This window comes from Seriola aureovittata, chromosome 1 (genome assembly GCF_021018895.1).
Source record: "Seriola aureovittata isolate HTS-2021-v1 ecotype China chromosome 1, ASM2101889v1, whole genome shotgun sequence".
NCBI lineage: Eukaryota > Metazoa > Chordata > Actinopteri > Carangiformes > Carangidae > Seriola > Seriola aureovittata.
Genome location: NC_079364.1, coordinates 16,749,583 through 16,775,210, shown reverse-complemented (window position 1 = coordinate 16,775,210; position 25,628 = coordinate 16,749,583). Strand labels below are relative to the sequence as shown.

At 38.7% G+C, this 25,628-nt stretch overlaps 2 protein-coding genes across 3 annotated transcripts; both read left to right on the top strand.

The window, feature by feature from the left end:
* The first annotated feature begins 1,050 nt into the window (after positions 1 to 1,050).
* Positions 1,051 to 14,514, top strand: aqp9b (aquaporin 9b). Its single transcript, XM_056376136.1, has 6 exons — positions 1,051 to 2,052; positions 2,854 to 2,980; positions 6,441 to 6,578; positions 6,797 to 6,915; positions 8,033 to 8,250; positions 12,561 to 14,514. Exons 1-6 carry the CDS (start codon positions 1,951 to 1,953, stop codon positions 12,721 to 12,723), a joined length of 867 nt encoding a protein of 288 aa, XP_056232111.1. The 5' UTR covers positions 1,051 to 1,950; the 3' UTR covers positions 12,724 to 14,514.
* Positions 14,515 to 16,784: 2,270 nt separating this feature from the next.
* On the top strand, positions 16,785 to 25,394 carry lipca (lipase, hepatic a). 2 transcript variants are annotated; one of them, XM_056372435.1, is made up of 9 exons: positions 16,785 to 17,081; positions 19,094 to 19,278; positions 19,630 to 19,809; positions 19,966 to 20,083; positions 20,257 to 20,490; positions 21,846 to 22,088; positions 23,078 to 23,192; positions 23,628 to 23,846; positions 24,668 to 25,394. In XM_056372435.1, the coding sequence occupies exons 1-9, from the start codon at positions 17,000 to 17,002 to the stop codon at positions 24,780 to 24,782; spliced, it is 1,491 nt and encodes a 496-aa protein (XP_056228410.1). In that variant the 5' UTR covers positions 16,785 to 16,999; the 3' UTR covers positions 24,783 to 25,394. The 2 variants fall into 2 exon arrangements, with proteins under 2 accessions (XP_056228410.1, XP_056228420.1); XM_056372445.1 differs by having other exon boundaries at positions 16,786 to 17,081; positions 19,100 to 19,278.
* Positions 25,395 to 25,628: the final 234 nt, after the last annotated feature.

Genomic DNA, 25,628 nt, shown 5'->3' with positions numbered 1-25,628 from the left:
TAATGCAAACTATGTCCTCAAAGATGAATCTCCTCAACCGGCGCCTTTAAATGTTAAGATTTCATAACATGAGCCTCTTGACAGGACAAAGGAGTGCGGAGACAGATGTAGGCCCATCATTTGCAAATCCCGGGAGGATGCTTTCTCTCCATCAGCACATCACCCTTTCTTCACAGCATGGGCGACACTCTCCAAAGTGTCTGTTTCACATCAAAGCGGACGTGCCTGAAACGGTGACATTGATTAATGCATTCAAAACATCCCATCCTCAGCCTGTCGCCTCACCGTTTCACAAAGCTCAGCGAACGGAAGATAAGACGAACCGGGGGAGACGGTGTGACCAACTCCAGCAGGCGGGTTCAAATGTATTCATGGAGCTCCCTCTGTTGGAGGAACGGGGCCAGGGTGACACACACACACACACACACACACACACACACACACACACACACACACACACACACACACACACACACACACACACTTAGGTAATGAGCATAAAGAGCGGTTTAATAAGAGAATTGGGCTGGCAGTGGGAGCATGAATAAAAAAAACTGGAAATATGACTGATAAAATGGCTGGAATGAGTTTTTCAGAGCAAACAGCTGCAACATGAAGAAAGGTGAGTGAGAAAAGCGAACAAACTTTCTAATGTGTCATAAAGAAAAGTGAGATTTCCCCCCAAAATTCAGTTTCTCTGGTATTTTTTCTGTAAGAGAACTGGGATATGAGGACTGATGGATGCTGAAGTTTTTTTTTTTACTTCTATTTTATATCTGTTATTTGATCAACAACAAAGATAAAAACTAATAAAGGTTATCAAAAGTTGCCTATGAGTAGCTATAGTTATTTTCTCTCTTTTTTTCATAGACGTTGATGTTGAGTGTTTGTAGGAAAGTGTAGGATATAGTAGGATATATAGACCTACTTGGGTGGACTTGTTTTCAAAAATCTATTTATCTCTGTGGCGAAGTTGTTTTGAATTCAGTACACTTAATTCACTTTGTCTTCATTACTAAATAATTTACAGTGGGTGAAAGTAAAAAAAAATAGAAAGAAAGAAAGAAAGAAAGAAAGAAAGAAAGAAAGAAAGAAAGAAAGAAAGAAAGAACTACTGTAACAAATGAAATTATAATTAACTCTAAAACAAATTTTATTTCCTAAATGGAAACATAAATATGTGATTTATTAAATTGAGTATCATCCAAATGAGGTTTTGTATCGAAATAGACAGATTGCCTTTTTAAAACATCTGAAAACGTTTCACAAAAATAAACTGATTTGTTTTGTTTTTTTAATTGCAGAAAGCCAATATATACATTTTATATCACCTGGGCCTACCTCATCTGAAGCTCTGAATGGTCAATAAAAATCAACTTTATATGCCATATTTTCACTGGCTGGAGCTCAACTCAACTAACGTGATCATTATCAACAACATTTTGAGATTGTGGAAGTCACTGCTGAGTTGTGGTTTTGAAGGTGATGTTGAGCCTGTTAACTAAGAGTTTATTCATTGTCATTTGATATTAGACGTGAGTGTGTCCGTCAGTTCAGTGATCTATTCAACAAAGGAAGTATTTGTCATGGCTTTCTCAAGAAAGCAACCTCCAGTAACGGCATTTTTAAGGCCACAGTTCATTTATGTTTTTTCGTGCATCCAAATGTGGAAGAATACAAACAATACAAACAAATACCGTCTGCAGCAGTCAGGTTTGGATGGCAGTACAAAAGTCTGAAGCTCACATTTGCAATAAAAAGTAGACCCCTTGTGGTTACAGAGGGAAATAGATGCAGAAAGCTTAACGTGCCCGACAGCCTGCTGAGGGCTGCACGGTCCGACCGCACCGAATGGGAGGCGGCAACCTGCACCGACTACTACACACAGTCTGTAGTTGTTAGCTGTTTGTTCTGGTCGGAGGAAGACATCAAGGAGCCCCAGAAAAAAAAATGGACAGCGACAGCAAGAGCAAGATGAAGGAGAGATTTGGCCTGAGGCGGGACATCTTTAAGGAGTTCCTGGCGGAATTTCTGGGGATATTTGTCCTGATAGTGAGTACCTCCCTCTGCACCTGTCATCCAGCTTAAACAGCCGCTTTAAAGCTGTGAACCAGTATGCTAATAAGGTGTCAAAGTGGGTCTCCAGGGGCTCTGACTGCTGTCTCTCATATGTCTCTGTTAACACATAGTATAGTCTGGAAATAACAGAGTTTCTCTTTGATGTGCTCAGATGTGATTTGTGCTTGTAGAAATCATAACAAGATGTGACTGATGTGGGACTGTTTTTTCTCACTCACAACTCATCCAAAAGTGAACTGTAACACAAAATGTAAATCATTATAAACACAGCAAGTCATTTCCTTTCAGCTATGAGGTCACGGGGAAAATAAAACATGGTTTAAAATAAGGTAATGATCGATTCACTTTGCACCTCAGAGTAGTATCCTGGTTTTCCTTGAGGAGGAGGAGGAATGCTTCTCAGTTCTTATGTGTTTCTAGTCTGGACTATCCTCGCCTCCACCTGTCTCACCTGAGCTCCACCTGCCCACTTTAGATGCCACATCAGAGGAGTGGAGAAGTGATGCAGCCTCCACAACAGCCCTTTTTATTTTTGGATGACTGCTCTCATCTCAACACTTTTTTTTTTCCTCTAAATTGCTTCTGCCTTTTACCTAATAAGTGGGGGATTAATTATTTTTTCCAAAGCTCCAAGTTGGACAAATTGTCTGTGGCAGTCGGAGGCTGTTGGTGGACAAAAGGGTTAGTGTTAATGGCGGGTATAATTGGAATAATTAAAAACAATGAGTCTTTCTACCTCCACCCTTTGTGTTTTTGTTCTTGTCTGTGTCCCAGCTCTTTGGATGTGGTTCAGTGGCCCAGACGGTGCTGAGTAAAGGGGCTCTCGGGGAACCCTTGACCATCCACGTTGGTTTCACTCTGGGCGTCATGATGGCCGTCTACATGGCAGGGGGAGTGTCAGGTAAAAGTCGCCCACACTTCATATGGATGCACAAACAACTCACAGTCATTACAATACAGAAACATCCACTTCTCAGTTCAGAGTCAACCATTTGATCCTTGCAAGTTTGCAACTAAGAAGTGATTTCATTATTGTTTAATCTGAATAAATCAATTAATCGTTTGTTCCATGTGTCAGAAAATGTTGAAAAATGCCAGCTGCAGTTTCCTAAAGCCCAAGGTGATGTCTTCTTTTTTCAGATTTACAGTCTTAAACTCAGAGATATTCAGATTACTGTGATATTAAACACACAGAAGCAGAACATTTGTATAATTAAGAAGCGAGATCTAACGGAACGTTGTGTATTTTTTTCTTAACAAAATTACTTCAAGGAATAATTATGATTGTCACTAATTAATTTTCTGTTGATTGATCAGCCGATTAACAGACGAATTATCGCAGCTCTACCTGCAAGCACATGTAGACACCAATGCCATTTTGTTGTGAAGTTGTTTGTTTTGGTGTTTTTTTCTCAGGGGAAGAAAATCTTACAGTTATTTAATATTTCATCCAGCAGAAAGCTACAAACACAGGCTGGTAACAAAGGTCATCCCTCCGTGTTTGTCTGTGGTGGAGATGCAATCTTTGGTTGTGGAAGTCTGGCCCACCTCTTTGCTCTTACAGCACAAAGACAGTTCTCCCATTCAGATTACTTTGTGTTACTGTTATTGCCATGTTCAGTAAGTATTTCCATAAAAACTCGGTGCATTTTCATCTCGGATCACTGACATCATTGCATTAGCTTACTGATCTAGATAAAATGGCCTATGAAGAGTGTAGACCTCTGTTATGGACTTGCAGTGTTACATAATGGGGAGCAATGGACCTATAGTAACATTTTTCTCTGGTCTTTAAGCAAGAATCTTTTTACTGGAGAGTAAACAATTAAGTTCTGTAGTTCAATTACCCCCTTGAATGAACTGTTTTTGTGTAAGTGTACTTGAGGGCTGGAGATATTGTATCCTGATGTCCAAATGGGACTTTACCAGGTACATTCCTTGAGGATTATTGCAAGAAGAGCCTGGTGTAATTTGCCAGCAGTGATAGGGATAGGAGGGAATAGTTGTTAAATGTCACGGTACTTTTCATGGGCTTTCTGAGCCAAAATGGTGAATGTCCATTAATCAGGGAATAAGGGATTCAACATGTCAAGGGTTGCATTGTATAGGCCCCGTGTATAGTCATTTCCATGATTCTTGGGAGCAGAAAAAGCATAATCAAAAGTGGAAAAAAGAGATCATATAAATGTTGTGGTGTCTGATGGCATGATAACTGCTGAAAGGAGTCGTTTGACATTTTGGAAACAAGGGGAAACAGTTAACCTTAGTCTGTCTATGGGGAACAAAATCCACCTTCTGCCACCACTAAAATTCACTAATTAACACATTATGTCTAGTTTGTTTAATCTGTAAAAAAAAAAAACATCAAGCGTAAAAATAACAATTCACTGTTTTATAAGTTAGTGAGCTTTAGAGCGGGTGATAGATGGATTTTGTTACAGAGACAGGCTAGGTATTTCCCTCTGTTTCCAGTCTTTATGCTAAGCTAAGCTAATTTCATAACCTCATATTTAACAGACAGACACGAAAATGTTATTGATTTTCTCACCTAACTCTCAGCAAGAAAGCAAATAAGACCTAATTAATGCCGTAATTGACCCTCCTGTATATGTTTTAGTACATCAGAATATTGAGGAATTATATATGTATAAATTTGTTATTATTATTATTATTATTATTATTATTATGAGGAAATATACTGTACCTAGTTTGAAGAGATCAAAAATTATTCATTGAGTAATTTGGAAAATGGAAAGTGGTACACATTTAAATGAGCTTTACGTGTTTTTGTTGTTGTTTAGTTTGGTTGTGGCGATCGCTCTGACTCATGTTACAGTGATACTTGTGCTACACGTTTAATGAGAGGAGTTGTAGAGCTTCAGAGGAATAGTAGCAAAGCCTGAGGACAGGGAGGTTAATATATGGAGAGCTTTTGCTGCATGACTGGGCCATTCAGCCCCAGGGTCCACAGCTCAGTGGGAAGCTTCTGTCCAACGACATCTCTGAAGATGATCATAGGTATTGGACTAATGAGCTTTACTGGGGCATGGGTCTCTGGAGAGGAGGGGGGGTCAGGTGTGACAAGCCTGGCTTTCTAGGCTTCCCTGGCAGGACGGCCCCATAGGAGAAGAAAACACAGTTGTTTTCACTTTGTAGTCTCAGATTTTAGATGACAGTGTACCGTAAGTGTGACACATCATGGTCACTCTAATGACCTGCAGTCTACGTGTGCCTTAAGCAGATTCAGGCAGATTATGTCAGATGCAATTCAGGCAGGCAGGTCTGGCTGGTTGTCGTGGTCAGTGTTTGTGAACAGGATGGGGAGATTAACAATGGGCGCATGGCTGATACCCCCAGTGGTGTTACCACAGCGAGGTCAAAGCCAAGATCCCAGAGTGTTAAATAAATGACCCCACACTGCCGCTACAGCCCAGTAACAACTGGGCTGTGGTGAACTGGAATGTGTTCAAACATTTAGAGACAATGTAGAATATAAGAAAACAGGCCGACTCTGACAGCCATACAAACCCAGTGCCCTTTGTTTGAAAATAGCCTGAAAGTTTTGAATGAATGAACAACAGAGGGTTTAAACTCAGGCACTAAATAATCAGACAGCTCATCACTGACTGTTTTAATCCACTTACCTTGTCTCGTAAAAGATGACGAAAAAGACTTAAAATGCTTGGCTAATTAGTCGCTTAGTCAATTAATCAATTAGTCAAGAAGAATAAGAAAAATAATCAGCAACTATTTTGATAATCAATCATTTAAAGGGGAACTCCATCCATTTTACACATCAGAGGTCTTGGCGAATACCAAAACATACGTGAAGAGAAGTTATATAAAGCCTTTTGTGGCTCCAGAGGAAACTGCGTGAAGTCTCGTACATTCCCTCAAGCTTGATTCATCGTCTGTCGAGTCTGAAGACTACAAAATCCTGCCTCAAGGTTGCATTAGCCGCTTACACACCCACGTCTCCAATCATACTGTCTGTGGCTGAGTTGCAAGGAAGAAAAACATATATCTCTGGTTCTTCTGCATCAATTTCGATTGTTTTTCCTCGTGAGTCATAGAGTAGACTGTTTGAAGTCATTTTTCATTTTTTGATTCCAGCTTCTAAAGTGTGAGGAGTTGCTGCTCTTATATCTGATGTGATGATAAACTGAAGATCTTTGGGTAGTAGACTATTGGTCAGACAGGGCTTTAACTGGTGATGGGTATTTTTCATTTGGTTCTTTTCTGTCACTTCCAGTTGTTGTTCTACTCTTCTTTTTAAAATACTGTACTGTCTGTTATGTTTTAGGTGCAACTTACGGAAGTGTTACTTGCTCTTGCTCATTTGTTTTGTTGCGTTGTTCCAGGAGCCCATGTGAACCCGGCGGTCTCTCTGGCCATGGTGATCCTGGGGAAGCTACCGCTGAAGAAGTTTCCTGTGTATGTGGTGGCACAATTCCTGGGTGCTTTTGCTGGATCTTGTGCTGTCTATGGGTTGTATTATGGTAGGTGTAAATGTATAAATGTCATCACTACCAGAGAACTGTCTCAGAAAGTGAGAATAACTGGTTATTGAAGTGAAGCTAATTTATTGATCCCGCTTCGTGAGATGGCGCCTTGTTTTTATGTCTGACTTATTAATATTAAAACACAAAAAAGTTGTGATAGTTGTAATAATTGCAATAAACAATTGCTTACCTTTATTGTATTTTCTTTTCCACAGATGCTTTGATGGAATATACCAATGGAGAATTTGCTGTTACTGGTGCCAATGCCACAGCCAACATATTTGCATCTTATCCTGCACAACATCTCTCAGTCATAAATGGGTTTGTTGATCAGGTGGGGGCTTAACACTAACTTGTATTTCCCCTGAAAATATACTATATCCACATGGATGGTAATACTTTACACAACCTGCCTGAGAACATGAAAATTAGAAACAATTTTTTAAACTTATATTAGTAATTAGCTTTGGAAGGCTTTTTCCTCTTTTTTTAAATGTGTAATCATTGATTATCATTGAGATACCAAACATTTTCCAAAAAGATTCTGTGTATGTGGAAGTCACTAAAGCATACAGAGGCGCATGTGTGAGTGTACATTTTGTGCAGTCATGGGTATGACAATAGGCATAAATGGAGTTGTTTACTGATGTATGAACAATTCTGCTTTGATGCTGAGAATAACTACCATCTGTTCTGGATGAGTACGAGGTGAGATGGACATGTTAGTTTGTGCATTTGAGAAGGTAATTAGGATGTTAAAGTCTAATCTGTTAATCTATTTTTTCTTTCTTTCTTTTTTTGATCATATAAATTTCAGGTTACATTCACATTAACAAGAGTTTGTTTTATAGGATAGAGATTAGCATTATGTTACTTAACTGATTTTACAAAGCCATGAATTCTGCAACGTTTACAGGCATAACAGATGTAAACGAAGCAGCTACACCATCAGAAATATTAACAATTAACTTTCAGTTATAATTATTACAAGACATGTCAATGAATTTCAGAGTAAAAGCAGGTTCTAATCATGTGTTTTGATATTTGACAATGGGCATTTGGATCAACGATTGTGTGGTTTTAAGGGCTCAAATTAGAGTCTGTAAAGTATAACAAACTTGATATTTTCAAATAATATGTTATTATGTGAAAATTTACACTCTTTGATAATCTCACCCCGGAATGTTTTTTTTTTTTTTAAATATATAGCTATATGAAACTATATAGTAACGCTGTTTCATACAGACTGAAACCAGGGGAAAGGGGAAGCCCCATAATAAGCTTAGAGGCAGGTCAGAGGTCACCATAGCAGATGAGGTAACTGAAAAACATCCTCTCTACTACAACTACAACTACAACAACAACAACAACAACAACAACAACAACAACAACAACAAACAAAATAAATGGAATATAACTGTTGCTACTTGCCTTATTCTTTTGCTCTTAAGGTAATTGCAACTGGCGCTCTGATCCTGTGCATCCTGGCCATCACTGACAGGAAGAATATTGGTGCTCCAAAGGGCATGGAGCCTCTGTGCATCGGCCTGATCATCATGGCCATCGGAGTTTCCATGGGTCTGAACTGCGGCTATCCAATCAACCCGGCTCGAGACCTCGGCCCGCGGTTCTTCACGGCTGTGGCCGGGTGGGGCATGGACGTATTCAGGTAATTTTAATGATGTGTCATCTGTAAAGCACAGTGTTTGAAACAAATATGAAAGAGAGAGTTATGTGGGGATTATTATCAGAAGGACTTGTACAGAAAGTGGAAGATATGTTTTCTGAGCCGCCTGCCTGAGGCACAGTCAATGTGTGATGTAAGAAACTCAAGTTTGATCAAGCGGTTACTCTTTCCTGTCCCACATGAAGAGCAACATTTGTGGCTCCATCTCTGCTCTCTTCACGATGTGAATAAATATTTCAAAGACCATACATGTTTTCTCTGCATTTTAGAAAGGGCTCTGGGATTCAAGTGAACAGGGAGAGATACCATGCACATAAATATGAAATATTCAGCACTTCATCACTGAAATGGCACAATTGTGTGTTCCTCATTCTGTCTTTCTTCCTTTTATTTTATCCCAGTCATCTCAGCAGTTTGTATTTTGTTTTGTTTTTTTTATTATTTTGTTTATGCTCAAATCAGTATCATATCTTGATCAGAAGGATAAAAAATATTGTTCTTATGGCATGTGAAAGTGTCTTAAAAGAGTGTGTAAACTCTCTAAAACCACAAATGGAGTTATACATTTTAGCAAAAATTCATTTACCATCTACAACATTTTTGGTTAAAGGCACTTTGTTGAGGTTTTGACCACGAGTAGTTCTACGGAGCAGTGCTTTGTTTGAATCACAAACTGTGCAAGCACAGGAACGAGGATGCACTGTTACACACACATGTATCTAGGTGATGACTGACAGTTGTGGCTGTCACACACCAAATAATTAAAGCTAATTAAAGTTAGTAAACATGGATATACACAGTACAAGTTACCAAATGGCTCTGAAAATGTTTTATGAAGAAGGAAAAGCATTCAACAACACCACAGTGTGTGACAGCCTCTGGGATACACAAAATGTGTTTTGCTAAGAAACACTTAATGTAAATGTAACATTTTATCATTTATTTGCATGAAGCGTCACTGCACACCTTTAACACTTGTAAATCTGAGTCTTTGGTTCTGTTGCAGAAAAGGCAGCTTGTATTCACACGTGATAGTAAAAGGGATCTTTAACAGTGTGAACAGGGGGAAGCAAAGCAACCCAAACATTTCTTTTACAGCACTGTCCTTGAGCTTGTCCTGGGAAAACCCCAGACACGCTCAGGACACACAGGAGATATCGTCTCTTTTGCATGTTCAGCTTTGTCCTGCCCCAGCCACCTCAGATGTCTTGTCAGTGCAGAGGAGGGAACCCCCTCTCAACTGCAGCCACAGTTAAATAAAACCAGAAACAATAACATCACACAGCAAAGGCGCTGCTCTAATATCAACGAATTGTACATTTGAAATACTGTCTGCACGCTGCAAACAGAAGAGGGGACAAGGTGCACCCCTGTCTCACTTTCACTCTGGACTTTGTCAAGAGTGCAAACAAAGCTGTCACTCCACATGTATATAAACTCCGTGGCATTTTGTATGCTGCACACCTGCATTATACCACTTGAAACATTTGCCAAATCTTAAAACACATATCGGCTGCATTAGCAAACCTGTATCCCCCCTTGATTATCTGTGAAAGGCTGAAATATTGGTCCACCATTTTGTGTTGTTGACATAATCCCCATTGTTCTTCCTGAAACTGAGTATCACCTTGTAGTTTCTTTTCCAGCTACTTGATTTAGGCTTTAATTCCTACTGAGGCAAAATGCTGTGATCCCTGGAAGAGGCTCAGAGTCTAACATTGTTGACTCAGTCAGTGCGACAGACTCTTGTGCCAGTTCAGAGGCTCTTTCCTCAAAATCCCTGTGATATTGAAGTGGTGTATCTACTGTGTTTCTTCTGGTTTTCACCAACATTCCCAGATGAAGTCAGTGTTGTCATGTCTGTGAACAACGCCCTGTCTTGTTCTTTCTTTTACTCACATGTTGCTTGTCTCTGTTTCGACAGGTGGCAGATATATGCTGTTTGTGTCTTTGCCCTGAGTGCCCAGTTTATCATTGCCTCTGTCCTGGTCCTTTCTTTCTAACCCCTTTGGAAGTGCTAAAATGCATTAAGAAAGAATATGTGGTTGTTAAATTAAGAACAAAGCACTGCTTGGATAAAAAAGATGCCTTAAAAGGAGTAATATAAGCGTAGACCTGGATTAAAAGGTTATTCAGAACAACTAAGGAATTTTAAAAGCAGGATTCTTGATTTATCTTCAAAATAACACAATATTAAGCAGTCTACAGCTCGCTCTGGGACAGATACATTTTCTGATGCTTTCTGTCCCCATACTACAGCTTTAACGATCACCAGATGGCTCATATGACCTTACAAATATCTAGCACGATTGCTTTAATGTACATATAAGCCCTTGGTACTGTCAGTTTCATGTAATGCATATGTGCTTCATGTGCTAAGTCAGACATAATCTTTTACATTTATGATATAAACAGTGCAATGTAATGTAAAAAAAAAACTCAAATCAGGCTGAGGGCTGAGTGTGAAGGGTGGCACTTGGCTCCATAAAATGTTCATGCTGCGTCAATGTGACCCACTGTCTCCTGGCCTGATCATCTTAGCTGTGGCAATAGATTAAAGTCTATAATCCAGCCGCCTCCCTCCTGTAGTCTATTTCCTGAATTCCCTTCAGGAGAAAAAGATGACCCGCTCAGACGCTTGTTGACTTTCAGGCCTGTGCATCAGCTCTGTTAACTGAAGCCCTTTCACCTGCAGTAAAGTCTCCTAACAGCAACATTGACCAGAAGGACTCTAATCTACTCCCTGGCTAAATAAAACAGTCCGTCTGAGGTCAGCCAGAGCGAGAATGAGGACACATGCAGTAGGTCTAACACACAGAGCTTCTTAAGACTTTACTGTAATCTGGGATAATTGCATATAACTCGCCCCAGGTAAGACGATACAAACATAAACATACAAATTGGAGAAGCAGTGTAAATTATTTAATGTGAAAGACAACTGCGCAATTCAACAATGTAGTTCTATAGTGTTGGGGGACCTGCGAAAGAAAAGAAAGGAAGTGAAGCAGCAGAGGTCAAGATACCCTGACTTTTTTTGTCAAGTGATGGTCAAGCTACACTTCCTTCACTTCCTATATTGCAATGCAAGTGTCTTTCATTTATCAAAAGTGTATTTCATTGTTCAAGAGTCTTTCCAATTTATAACTATGATTGGAAAACATTTCTGATATTAACGCACTTAGCAATTAGAAATACCTGTGACAGTAAAAGTTTCTGAAAACTAAACCAACAAGGATGCTTCATATCAGCCAAAGTCTAACCATTCAAGGTAATTAAAAGAGTAGTCAAATCTTGAGCTTATCCTTTAAACCCAGACTTAAAGGATATAGTGTTGTATTGTCCATGCATAATATTTCTAACCTGAAGATGAATGACTTTTAGTTGTCTTATGACGTGAATGTTGACAACTTTTTTGGTTTGAATCTTATCTCACTGGATGCTCCTACAGTGTGTCATGGCAAGGACAAACATCTTTATCCCATCCCCTCCCCACTGAAGTATCCCAAGTATCAATACTGGGACCCCTCCTCTCTGCAATATACACCACCTCCTTGGGTTTAATTATTCGCTCCCATGGCTTCTCATATCACTGCTATGCAGATGACACCCAACTACCCTGTCGTTCCCGCCACACGACCCCTCGGTCTCTGTACGGATCTCAGCCTGTCTCTCTGGCATATCCGCATGGATGAAGGAAAGCCACCTTCAACTAACCCTCTTCAAGACTGAACTCCTAGTTATTCTGGCCAATCAATCAGTCTCTCCATCACAATATCAATTTCCCTGATTGCGGAACAAGCTAACGAATGCTATCATAGCAGGGGTGTCCCTCTTATGCCAAAGTTTCCTACTGCACTGAAGCTTTAGTGATGTCTCTCACTTGTAAGTCGTTTTGGATAAAAGTGTCTGCCAAATGAGCAAATGTAATTGTAAATCTTTCTCCTCTCTACCGTCCACCCCAAATGACATGAATGTAACATTAGATTCTCTGTGCCTGGGAAACTTTCTCATTCATGCACCCAGTTTGTAATTCAAGGTTTTAGTTAAACATTTTTAGTCTGCTGTCACTTGAGTAATGTCTTTAGACTTGTCAAAGTTCCTTCAGAAACACAGAGGAACTACAGTATCTTGATAGGTTGTGTAGTACTGCTCAGTGGTGCCGCACCCCATTAAAGCAAAGGTTTAAGATTTTAAAGGTTTAATTCATGCAGTGACGGCGTGTAAATAATAGTAACTACATCGTTAAATCGTATTTTCTCCTAATTATTTATGTGTATATGTTCTTACTGCAGAGCTGGAGGTTGCTGGTGGTGGATCCCTGTGGCAGGGCCCATGGTCGGCGGAGCAGTTGGAGCGGGCATTTACTTTCTCTTCATTGAGTTGCACCACCCCGAGCCTGAAAAACAGGAGGAGAACAACATCCAGGACAAATATGAAATAGTAACTATGAGTTAAAATGTAGAGAAGGGGCTGCAGAGCAAAGCAACAAAGCTGCTGATTTTTTCTCTCAGATGGCAAAAATGTTCTTCTAGATGAAGAATTTTTATACATTTCTACAATACATTTACAGTTAATGGTTTAATACACCAAACATCCGACTACACGATTTCATAGTCATTTATAAAATATGGATGAATGAAGTCTTTTTGTCTTTTTTTGTAGGAAGTCTGGTGTATTAATAAGTTTCAGGGGCTCCTTCATTTATTAAAATGTTAAACTTGCTTATAAAATATATTATAATTAGACATCAAGCTTTTTCTTTAATTCCATGATATAATAACCTTGTCTGGAAAGTTACAGCTTTATTATAACTGTGCAGTATTCTTTATATTCTCCTATTTCGTTACTGAGATCATTTCGTCTCATTAGAAATATTTGCCAAGTTTCTGTACAGCATTTGTATTATTTTTACTAATGCCTACCTTACAAACAAAGGCATTACATATATGTAGCACTTAGGAAATAATGGTTTAATGTGGAAATGTAGTAATTTATACTATTTTTTGTGTGTTACAGTAACGGGTGTTTTGTGGAGTTTCTCCTTTGTTCTGTTTCACTTGATTCTTTGTGTGTGTGTAAAAAATGTGTGATCGATCGCTTTATCTTGCTGACATTTATGTAGAAAATCCAGCCTTAAAAGATTTTACTGGTGTTGCTTACTTTTTCAGTTATTTTCATAATCCTGTGACACACAAACTTCTGTCCTATTGCTGGATCAAAGATTTACTTGTTACTGAGACCCTTTGATATTGAAAAGCCATAACTTAACATGAGACATTTAAGTGTCTGCTTTCTGCAAAAGAGAAAAAAAAAACCAAAACATATTGTTTCCAGCAGAAACTTTTTCAAATGTCACTGAACGCTGTGATGAATTGTGTTTGAGGTAGAGCACACACTGTATCAGGGGCAATATGCAAACACTGACTGTAACTGTTTACATTAATAACTCTTCAGAGCTGAAGTAAAATGTGTAATAGAACACAAATGTTTGGGATGGTTTACATTTGGTCCCAAGTTCAACCCTGAAAATTGGATAACAACATTACAGGTATTAAAAAAAGGAACAACACTACTTGGAAATGTAAACTGGAGTTGTAAAAACACTGGATTTTCCTTTATTAATTGTGTTTTTGTGATTCATAATGTTTGTATCCTGTGAGCACAGAAATGTGAATTTGCAAAGACAATCCAAATGTAAACGAATATATATTAGAATACTATGACTTGTAATTCAGCCTGTATCAATGGATAACATACTGTAAGCATCACTGTCAGACAACATGATGCACTTAGATCCACAGTATGCTAATGTTAATGTGGATATCTGTTGTCGGTTATACAGGCGTTTATACTTGCATTAATGTGAGATTCTATTGTAGTGTATTGAATGTCATTTTACAACAGCACAGTGTTTGTGTAATGTACAAGACACTTGTTTGGCAACATGACAATCACATAGATTAGGGTTTTTTTTTTTTCATTTGTTGTTTTACTTTTATAAAACAGAAAAAATGTGAAAATGTAGTGTGTCCATTGTACTTCAAACCCTGTATGTGGCCTATGTTTGATTCAGAATTACTAGTGTGCATGTTTGAAAAACTGTTTAAGGTGTTTGTTTCACTGAACCCGTTCAGCTGTTCAGTGAAGTGGTTTGTATGTTGGTACTTTTCTCTCCCTGTCCCACACTTATGTTAGTGCTCCTGGCATGAGTGGCAGCCTGTCACTGAATAAACTTTGCTGAAATTATGTATTTGTTCACACTTGTTTTGTTGATGTTCTAAAAACTACAAATAAATAGCGGTGTAACAATATATGAGCAGAATATTTAGTGATATAAAATTTAGGATGGTTCCTCAAAGGCATCATTTTTTTGTTGTTTTTTTTATTTGGAAAGCATTACGTTTTAAAGAGTGAAAATAAATATAAATCAAATAGTCATAACATTTTTTCTCTCAGAAAATATTTCTGGCTGATATTGTTTTTAAAAGAAAACAACATGTACTGTACTTGTCCAGGCCAGGAATTTCAATTCACTTTCTTTGAAGTGAAATGCATTTTGCAGGGAAATGTTTTGTCCAATCAGTTCAGACATTTGCTCTTTATTTGAATGAAAATATTGTCAGAAAATATGGTTCATAATCCAATTTGACATTTTTTTTTTTCACAGAAGGTGTTTTGACATGGGACATAGGAAAAGCACAGGTATAAACCTGTATTCTATAATATTGTAACTATTGAAGTGGTTACACACACACACACACACACACACACACACACACACACACACACACACACACACACACACACACACACAAATAAAATAAACAAATAACATCTTCAATCATAACTGTAGTCCAAAACCCCCCAAGTAATTACATGCATACAAGCCATTAATCATCAATGGGAGTAGCAAGTATAGCAGTAATGCATAAAAATTTAAAAGACGACAACTAGAAAAGCTTACATAACTTCATGGAGAATGGATGAAAGAAGATGAAGAGTGTACTTTTTACACTTCAGTGCTTTCAGAGCTCTTCCCCTATAGTGTGTTCTCTCTTCGACTTGAATAATATCAGCCTAGTTACTGTACTGTACTGTAAGACTTTGGCTCATATGAAAATATTCTTTCAGTTTTTAATCTGAAAAGGAGTTGTGCATTTGATTTCTTATGGCAGCCCAATTCATTCTCATTCTTGACATGATTTGTATTATTGTAATTTTTTTTGTTTGTTTTTGTTTTCTTTTGGACTGGATACACTGTTGTATTTGTGTATATTTTTTCATAATGGCAGTGATTGGCTGCCGAAATACAGTGACTAGACACAGAAGCAAGCAAACACACACACACACACACACACACACACACACACACACACACACACACACACACACACACACACACACACACACACACACACACACACACACACACACACACACACACACACACACACACACACACACACACACACACACACACACACACGCACAGATGCAATACTTGGAAAAGCAAAGGTTCATCATGTTTGCTGCAGATGTGACATCACCCATTAGACAAACTGCAACTTTAACTCCTCTGCTGCTGAACTGAAGTGAACCCTTACACAATATCATGTGTTTACAGCCTGATATATTCATATTTACAGCGGTTATTCTGTTTATTATTCTGCTTAATGGAGATAACAGAAGACAACATTCACTGAAGCCTGAACTAAGTATGGAAACTATGTGTCTGTGTGTTTGTATGTGTGTGAATACTGGCCTGATTTGGGACATGGCCGACAGTCCTTTACTGTCATATTCTATAAATAGTAGAGTAGTAGTAATTCACCAATGCCATTTTAAGTATTTTTAAAATTTTTATTTTTATTTTTTTTATTATTAGTATTGCACAAGAGTTAGAAAAAAAAAGTACCAGACATCAGTATTTAAGGCTCTCCATGACCACCGTTTGACCATTAACCTTGTTTGTTTACTGTGCTTACTCACACACATTTACCTCAGACTGATACTTGGAAAGAATCCAGTGAAAAGGTGACGGTACCTGAAAGAAATCATTGATTTTGTTTCATCATTTGACATAAAAAAAAAAAGATCATCTTTGAATAAAATCTGCTGTTAGCCTGTGAAGAGCTACTTTTCAACTGTTCAAACATGTATTGCAGCAATGCAGGAAAATTCAGCATCTAATTCTTGTAGGGATTTACTCATCCATGTTTTATCCATAGCCTGAAACTGGCAGTTCTGTATGCTTGTCAGTTTTTCGTCCATCTATCCATTTACAAAGGCAGTTACAGCTGTGTGGTACTATTTTGAGTTCATTTAAACTGCAAAGAGAATGATATGGATCTGGTGTCATTTCAACCTCTCAGCACATTGTACCACCCCCCCACCCTGTTCATTCCTCCACTCTTTCACAATGTGTTCGATCTACACAACTCGGCCCCCAGCCAATCAGGATAAGACCAAATCCCCCTGATAAACCATTACTCCTGGTGTTCCCTCTCCTTCTGTACAGTACAGTACAATGTGGTTCCCACTCCCACTCTGTTCAAGCCTCAGGACAGTGATGAGTCTTCCTTGAAAGAGCTTCTACACTTGCAGACAAAAGGATTTCACCTTCAGACTCTACATTACCTGCACCCCCTGCACCCCCCCCTACACTAAAGATCTGTGCTTCTCACCTGTGACAGAAGTTTTGGTTCAAAGGAGGTAGTGTCTGTGAGACGCCATGTCTGTGGTCAAACTCCTGTGCTGTTTGCTGTTAACATATCACCTCAGTGAGGGGAAGAAAATCAAAGGAAGCAGAGCAGGTGAGTGAAATGTCATGTTTACAAAATCCCAAAAGACATTTTTTGCATATTCAACAGATTTCAAAAATGGATAGATGAATGAATGAAATCTACAAATCAACAGGCAATTCAGAAAACAGTTGACTCATTGACAGTTTGGAACTGGATTAGTAGACTGAATTTTTATGGACTTATACTGTAGTTCAAATGTGAAAAATATTACACATCCTAAATATGATTGTACACGTCATATTGATGGCCGTATTATCAGTCCATGTATTAATTAATTAATTAATACTAAGCCCCTGATGACAGGTTTCAAATTGGGCCTTTAAACCTCTTAAACTTGATATTTCCTCTCAAATTTCATTCTACCACATTTCCTGTCAATCTCCACTGTCCAATCAAATAAAGGTACAAAAATGCCCCAAAAAATAATTTAAAAAGAAAATCTATTCTAATCAACCACATTTCTTTTTGGGTGTAAACTTTCCCTGTTCTATCTTATCTTATTGTTCATTTGAAGTATCTTGATTTAAAATACATTATGTATCAAATGCTTAATTGAATGTTTATTTAAAATCCACTGAACAACATAATGCTCTGTCTCCAAATATCTTCACATCTGGTCGTTAGATTGCTAAACATCTAATTTGTTTTGTGTTACTGTGTGATGTATATTTTATTCTATTGAAGGCTTATGATTCAGATTGTATATAAAACAATTAGGCTTTTTTTGATCTGCTAAACAACTCATTAAATTGTGATTATATTTTATGTTTTCTTTACATCTGGTTGGTCTTGTCAGTTTGAAAATGATAGTACACACTACAGTGTGCTTGTTGCTGAAAATATAGTAAATACAATTGCAAAATACTTGCTAACAAATCTGTCCAGACTGTTGCTGAAGTTATAGTTCTGATCAGTTTTAATTCCTTTCTCAAGTTTGTTACAGATGCATTTTGTTTGAATAACTGTTAAATTATCACGATGAAAATTTTACAACCAATTTAGTGATAATGCAAAGTTTTCTGTTATTCAAGTGTTGCATTCAGTCAGTTGTCTCTATTTAGCTGATTTAAACACATCTAGATACGGAGATGCAGATTGGAGAGAACAGCTCTTCAGTCACTGCACATAAAATGCAAATTATTGCACTTATTTTCTGCACAAAAAACTGTATCGTGCTAATGACAGAGTGTGGATTGTAAAATACATCCAGTACTCTGTCAGTACACATTTCTGAATTACACTGTGTTTGTGCTCCAATCAGTCAGACTGTTTCTAATTACTCTCCATGTTCGTGGATAAACAGTCATAACAGGGAGGAGACACACCAAAGAAAATGTGGGATTGAATTAGCAGAGGGAATGATGTTGATTGATGAATGAATAATTACTTTCATTACTTTCACTGTCGAGATGTTGTCATCATAGGCTTCATATCAGCAACCAGAGCTCATCTGATGGCGACTGTGTCACTGAGTGTTCAGGCGCCTGGGTTTCTGGCATTATTAACGTTACCATTTTAGAATAATAAACATGCTGGACAGGAATCAATGACAAACTAAAGGAAATGTCATGATGGATTTCCTTGGAGGAGGATCTATGATGTTTGCGAGTGAGAGTTCTGAGGTTTCTGGGCTTCGCTTTTTAACATGTTAAGGGAGGAGGAGTTTAGATAAGAAATTATGAGAAGAGTCTGGCAGAGATTCACTTGATTGGACATTTTGTGAAGTGTGCATCTGCCAAAGAGGTCTGCATGACCTGGAAACACACCAAAGTGTCTCTGAAAGGGCAATAGTCCAAAAGGGACTCAATAGTGATTTCTTCCTGTTTACTCCCAGATGATACTATCAAAGCATGAATTAAAACATTTGCTCTGCTCTCGAGCGGACAAAATAAAGTGACTTTACCTGCATTATTTGTAATTATTCACCTCAAAGTAAACACATCCAGTACCTCAGCATGTTCTGGCATGCAGAGTAATTAGAAAGAACAAACAGATAACTTCTCTGCTGTTTGATTTCCGAGGTGTAGTGGACACCGAGCAGAGGAGAGTCCTGACGGGGAGAGAGCCGTATGTCAGCAGCTCAGTCTTCAGGCTGCTTTTAGAAGGTGAGGACACCTGCACACTGGACCCTCTGCAGCTGCACACTCTCACCTCCTGTGGCTTCAACAGCAGTAATCCCCTCATCATCATCACTCACGGGTGGTCGGTAAGGTCAACTCCCGCTTTCCTCACGGTTCACTGACTTGAACCACTGCATACAAAACATGGAACTTGACTACAGGAAAAGAAACATGTTCAAAAGCCTGGAATATACTGAAATAAGAAAACATAAAGTATACATCCAGAGACATTTCTTTATGTGAATCACAGATGAATTCAATTACATATTCAAAATTTGGACTTTTTGTTTCACAATTTTATACACTGGGCCTATTTGGTTGGAGTATATGTTTATTCTTTCCATTTTAATCTTGGTTTTGAGCATTATAAATAGGAGTAATACTGTGCACATGCACTTTGATTAAAAACACATTTCTAACAGGCAGTCTCTCCTAAGGTGGATGGTACGATGGAGAACTGGGTACTCAGGTTAGCCTCAATCCTAAAGACAAAACTGATTGACATCAACGTGGTGATCACCGACTGGCTGTCCCTGGCTCACGAGCACTACCCCATAGCAGCACAGAGCACCCGCACTGTTGGAAAAGACATAGCTCACCTGCTGCAGTCACTTCAGGTCAGGAGAACTTTCTCTACTGAAGGCCACTTTATTTTCATGTCTGCAATGAAGTAAAATCTGTTAAACTAATCAAGGTTCATACTGAAGAAACGCCATAAAACTGCACCATATTGCAGTTGCCAAAATCACCTATATATCAAAAATCCCCAACAGGAACAGTATCAGTACCCAGTTAGAAAAGCTCATTTGATTGGCTACAGCCTTGGCGCTCACATCTCTGGCTTTGCTGGAACCTATCTGGAAGGTCCAGAGAAGATTGGAAGAATTACTGGTGAGTTTTTCCAGTGTGAATGTAACATCTATGCTATCTTACATCAGGTACACATTTTAGATTCACAGGCCAAAATAAACATAATTTGCAAAGGGATATTTTGGATAATGAACTTATTTATTCTGTACTATAAAACAAACCTGTTCTTGATTGCATATTGTGGGTTTTTCCAGGCCTTGATCCAGCGGGGCCGCTGTTTGAAGGCATGTCCCCCACAGACAGACTGTCTCCTGATGATGCTGAATTTGTGGATGCCATTCACACCTTCACTCATAAACGTATGGGCCTAAGTGTGGGCATCAAGCAAGCTGTGGCACATTATGACTTTTACCCCAACGGAGGAGACTTCCAACCAGGATGCGACCTGCAAAACATTTATGAGCACATATCCCAGTATGGGCTCCTCGGTACGATAAAGAACACACTGTAAAACTTTATAAAATTATGACAGAAAATGTACTTACTATATGATGTGATCCTCTGGGGAATGTGAATTACATCACACAGCACCAAAGTGTTGGATAGAAAGGACATCCTTCTCTTTTTTTATTGCAGTAGTGACGCATAAAAATTTAAAATATTTTGCCCTGAGGGTGAGTTTGGAGGAGAAGCCCTGGAATTTATAGAATCAAAAAGGTTTATCCTCTGAGGACCATGCCTGTGCTAAAAAAAAAACAAACAAACATGGCAATTCTTTCAATATTGTTGAATGGTGTTATAAAAAGGTCAGGGTCAAATAGTCAGCTTTTGTACAAAAGCGGACAAGCTTATGTAGAGAGAGTTCATCCTCTGGAGAGAGTGAATTTCCTAAGTTCATTTCATGAGTAAATTTCATGACATTCAGCTCAGTGGACTTTGATATTTCTTGTGTAAAGACATTTTAGCCTAAAAGTGGTGTAAGAAAGGTCAGCAGGTACCAAAAACATCAGGGTTTAACTTCTGAGAACCATGAATATCATCAAAACCTCACTGTCATCCACTGTCACAGCTCTCGCTTGAGAAAAAGTCACCTACAGTACAGGAGTTGAATCTTCTATTACATTCACCCTGTGTGTTTTGCGGTCTGTAAGGATGATTTTTTTGTGAAATTAAGTTCTTGTTCAGGGGTCAGAGGGGCCATTCAGCTTTCTAGTATCTCTTTGAGCCATTTACAACCCTACATCAGAGCAGTGTGTTCTGGTGCTTTACTCCTCACTGGTTTGCCTCTTGCTCTGCTCTATCATAATATATTTTTTCTTAATTGGTCTTGCCACCTCAAAACAGTGGTTTAGAAGCCGTATCGTAAGCACCAGTTCATCTTTTGCTTGTTGACAGTTTCTCGCTCTGTGTTCAAGCAGATGCATTTGATTCCTTCCAATCACGTGCGAGTGGCTCTGGGATTTATGGTGCTTCTCAATCCAAAACACATCCGCATAATATGACATTGAGAGCCACATTAAAGCATCTGTCATCCTCAGGAGTTAATTAGCAACATGTGCCTTCCTCCAATCTGTCCATCCCTCTGAGCTGAGCTGCCTCCAGGCTACAGCAGTCTACTCAGAGAAAAGACCCTCAGAGCAGACCAGCATCAGGCATAATGAGTCGCTTTTAGACAGGACAGTGTGATTGATGTCAGGATTTGGTGATAATTAACTCATCATCACACTCAAAGGAGAAAATTTTGTGTGATGTGAAATGATCTATGAAAACTAAGATCAGGTTTGTTTAAAAGCTCAATGTGTCATGTTTTAAATTTCCACCATTTTTTCATTCCCTCCCAAAGGTTTCGAGCAGACAGTGAAATGCGCTCATGAGCGATCCGTCCATCTATTCATTGACTCTGTGCTGAATAAAGACATGCAGAACATAGGCTACAGGTGCGGTGACAACAGCGCTTTCGACAGAGGTCAGTGTCTGGACTGTCGCAAGAATCGCTGCAACACACTTGGCTACTATATCAAGAAGGTTCGCAGTGGCAGAAGCAAGAGGCTCTACCTGAAAACACGCTCTCGGATGCCTTACAAACGTATGTGGTTGCCCATAACATTTTTCAACCAAACAGGTTCATGATACATTCATATGCATATCTCCAGTCATTATATAATCAGGTTACAGACCAACGTAGCTTCATGTCTTTCTTGGAAATTCAATAATTCTACAGATATATAGCCTAGACGGATCATCTGAGATGGATGCACTGGGTGATGACATATTTTAGCAACATCAATGGCATATTTATCATTTAGTTCAGTCTGGTGATATTGTATATCTTACTCGTTGCCAACAAATCCCATAAAAAGACCAAAACAAGGACTTTTTTCTACTAAGAAGTATTTCCTTGTAGCCAGAGCCTGATACAGATTATTATTCCGTGCCATAGAGCTATTAAAAACACATCAATGAGTCAGATCACCGCACGGGGTGACATGTTTTGCTATGACAATGAACATGGACACTGATGTTTGATTTGAGTTAATCCCACTTATACTGTCCTCAATACTCAGAAATACTCACTAGAGCACCAAATGTGTATTATTCTGCTGCTAAAAATAGTTCCCAACAAATGCACACATTTTAAGCCTGTTTGCGTAATGTTCATCAAAAACAACAGTGCCAAGCTGTTTTAGCACATCACTGAGCCTTTAAAAAAAAATGTAACTAAATATCTGTGATGCATTTTATATCTTTAGTTGGAACAAATGGTTTTGGGGCTGAGTGCCACAGAAAGGGCAGGGAAACTCAGAAAGTACCTAAACAGATACATTATTGGTTCGGAGATTTTCATGGGAGTTGTAGACAATGACGAAAATCTATTGGCATCACTGTGAAGCAATATACATTTTTTGATTTTGGTGAAAATGTGACATGGTGGCCTTTTTCATAGTTTTCATAGTTTTGCAAGATGCTGGCTGTCAGGGCACTCAGTATTACTAATCATCAAAACTGAATGGGATTCAGCTTCTCACATTATCACCACTACTTCTTCTTCTTCTGTTTCTGGTTTGCTCTCTGAAGTCTATCATTACCAGTTCAGGATCCAGTTTGTCAACCAGATGGAGCAGATCGAGCCCTCTCTCACCATCTCCCTCACTGGAACAAAGGAGGAGAGTGGAAACCTCCGCATCTCCTTGTGAGTACTGTACCACCGCCCATCAGGCTTACATTACATCACATCTCTGCTCAGCGTACTCAGTCTTTGACACATGCAATATGCAGCTGGGCTCCCAGCTCTATAAAAGAAAGGAAGCAAGTTAAGAAGAACAGCTGACACACATGGAAACAACTCAAGCCCCTGCATGAAAGAGAACTATAAATGTGGATGATGGAGTAAATAATTTACTCAAGACACTATTCCCTGACAACTGTGCATCAAAGAGCCTCAGGCGGACCAGGGCGAGCAGAGGAGATCTCATGTGGTGTCCTGCTTGTCTTAGTTGTAGACCATCACAACAGAGGGTCTTTGCTTTGCCAATAAAGTACTGTGCCAGCTTGATATAGAATGTTCCCTAACGACTGAACTCTTGTCTTGTTTTTTGTGTCTTCCATCTTAAACACGTTCCACTAGCAATGAAAAGATCTCAGGCAATAAGACCTACACCTTCCTCATCACCCTGGACCGAGACTTGGGGGATCTGATGTTGCTCAAAGTGCACTGGGAGGGACCGGCCCTGTGGAAGAATGTGTGGAACCAGGTGCAGACCATCATTCCCTGGGGCGGCCAAAGGAGAAATCCACTGCTGACTGTGGGCATGATCAGCGTCAAAGCAGGCGAGACGCAGGACAGGTACTCCATTACAAGTAAACGTCCTGCATTGTGAAAGCTGTATACTGTTGGTAGTTTAATCCATCAGTTTCTTTTTTTGAAAATGCAAAATGCAGACCGTTGTGAGTTCATCTAAAAATTAAACATGTCCCACAAGTCTTCTACAACCCAGCCGGCTCTTTGGCCTAATTAGGCTGGTATGTAAGGTCGTTTGTAGTTTCTTTTTATACATTAGTTAGTCAACTAACTTACAATTACTACAAACACGAAAAACAAGCAACATTACAACCATATTTTCAAATACTTAAAGTTAGTACCTACTTGAAGAGATGTTTGTTTGAGATTTATTATGTTGCATCATATTTTAGAAGCAGATCAAAAATTTGTATCAAATAATTGTGGGGGGGGTAAAAAAAGACTATATTACTGTTAGTGACTATATTACTACTATGAGATGTAATGGATCAGAAGTATTAGGTGTCAGAAAATGGAAATAGTTAAGTAAAGAACAAGTGCCTCAAAACTGTAATTATGTACAGTACATGAGTAAATGTACTGGAGGGCGCATGAGTAGTCAAGTTAAAAGAGGAGATTATTATTAGTCTTAGAGGATGATCGCTACATGAGTATTATTATTAACTGTATATATTTAATGCCAGTTACATATCATGTACTATCTGAGAAAACTGCTAAACTAGATATAATAACATCTCCTACATCGGCACCATTGCAGACCTCTAATGCCACCTAGTGGACTGTTTCCCGATCACAGAAACTGCTCTCTGCCACACACTCTCTCTGTGTAACCGCACCACGTCAACACCATTGTTCCTGTTCCCTAGGACATCTTTTTGTGCCATGACAGACGATGGACAACATGTTGAGGTGTCACAAGATAAAGTGTTTGTGCGCTGTGAGGAAGACACACCAAGACAGCGTAGAAGAAAGCCCAACTAGTGGACTAGTGTGGGTTCCTTAATCTGCTCAACAGACTGAAGATGTCTGACGGATTCCCCAGAAGGTCAAGACTGGATGAAGTTCTGTCAACTCCTAAAAGTTGTGCAGGTTTAGGGAGCACATTAGAAATCATTAAGTGTCTGAAAGATGTGGCACTAAACAAATGGTGTTACAGTTTAATAAATTAATTGAAAACTGAGGCTGGAAAATAACTAGCAACTTCTGTGAATTGTGTTTACAATTTACAGAGATATTTGTTTAAGATTGATTATGTCAATAACATTTTTAATAAGATAAGTATTACATGTGATCTCAAGCGCAGATTTACATTTCTGGCTACATACAAATGTCTTTCAGGGGTATAAACAGTCGAGAGTTTGTCAATTCAAATATTAACCACACAGTAAACACAGAAGTTCAATGACTTTTTATGACATTAATTCCAAAGACTGTAAATGTTTTTTTTTTTTTTTAAAGTGTGTGTACTGTGTAAAATGATAAATCTCCTCATTTTAAAAACCTACATTAGTTTTGCCAATAAACTCATATAAATTCACTTGTTAATCAAACTCAAACCAGAGCAATAAACATACTCTATTCTTTTCTATTCTATCTTGTGATCCAGTTGTTTTTTTTTTTTATGCCTGTGTGAAGGTGGATTCATGTCTTGAAAACTTCCTGTAGCACACAGCTGAAAGGTCCAGTCAATCTGAGAGTCAAAGCTCAATCAGTAATCAGAGACACTCAAATAGAAGCAGTTCCAAGTATTTAGCAGGGGGTGACTCCAGAGGGCAGACATTTCAAATGAGAGACAGTAAACTCAAAAGGTTTAAACAACAAGACGGT

Excerpts from the sequence above, each read along its gene's own strand:
- aqp9b (XM_056376136.1), top strand. The coding sequence starts at position 1,951 with ATGGACAGCGACAGCAAGAGCAAGATGAAGGAGAGATTTGGCCTGAGG. Across the intron at positions 6,916-8,032 it reads TAAATGGGTTTGTTGATCAG|GTAATTGCAACTGGCGCTCT; the intron begins GTGGGGGCTTAA and ends TTTGCTCTTAAG. Across the intron at positions 8,251-12,560 it reads TGGGGCATGGACGTATTCAG|AGCTGGAGGTTGCTGGTGGT; the intron begins GTAATTTTAATG and ends TTCTTACTGCAG.
- lipca (XM_056372435.1), top strand. The coding sequence starts at position 17,000 with ATGTCTGTGGTCAAACTCCTGTGCTGTTTGCTGTTAACATATCACCTC. Across the intron at positions 20,084-20,256 it reads GAAGATTGGAAGAATTACTG|GCCTTGATCCAGCGGGGCCG; the intron begins GTGAGTTTTTCC and ends GGGTTTTTCCAG. Across the intron at positions 23,847-24,667 it reads GCAGGCGAGACGCAGGACAG|GACATCTTTTTGTGCCATGA; the intron begins GTACTCCATTAC and ends CCTGTTCCCTAG.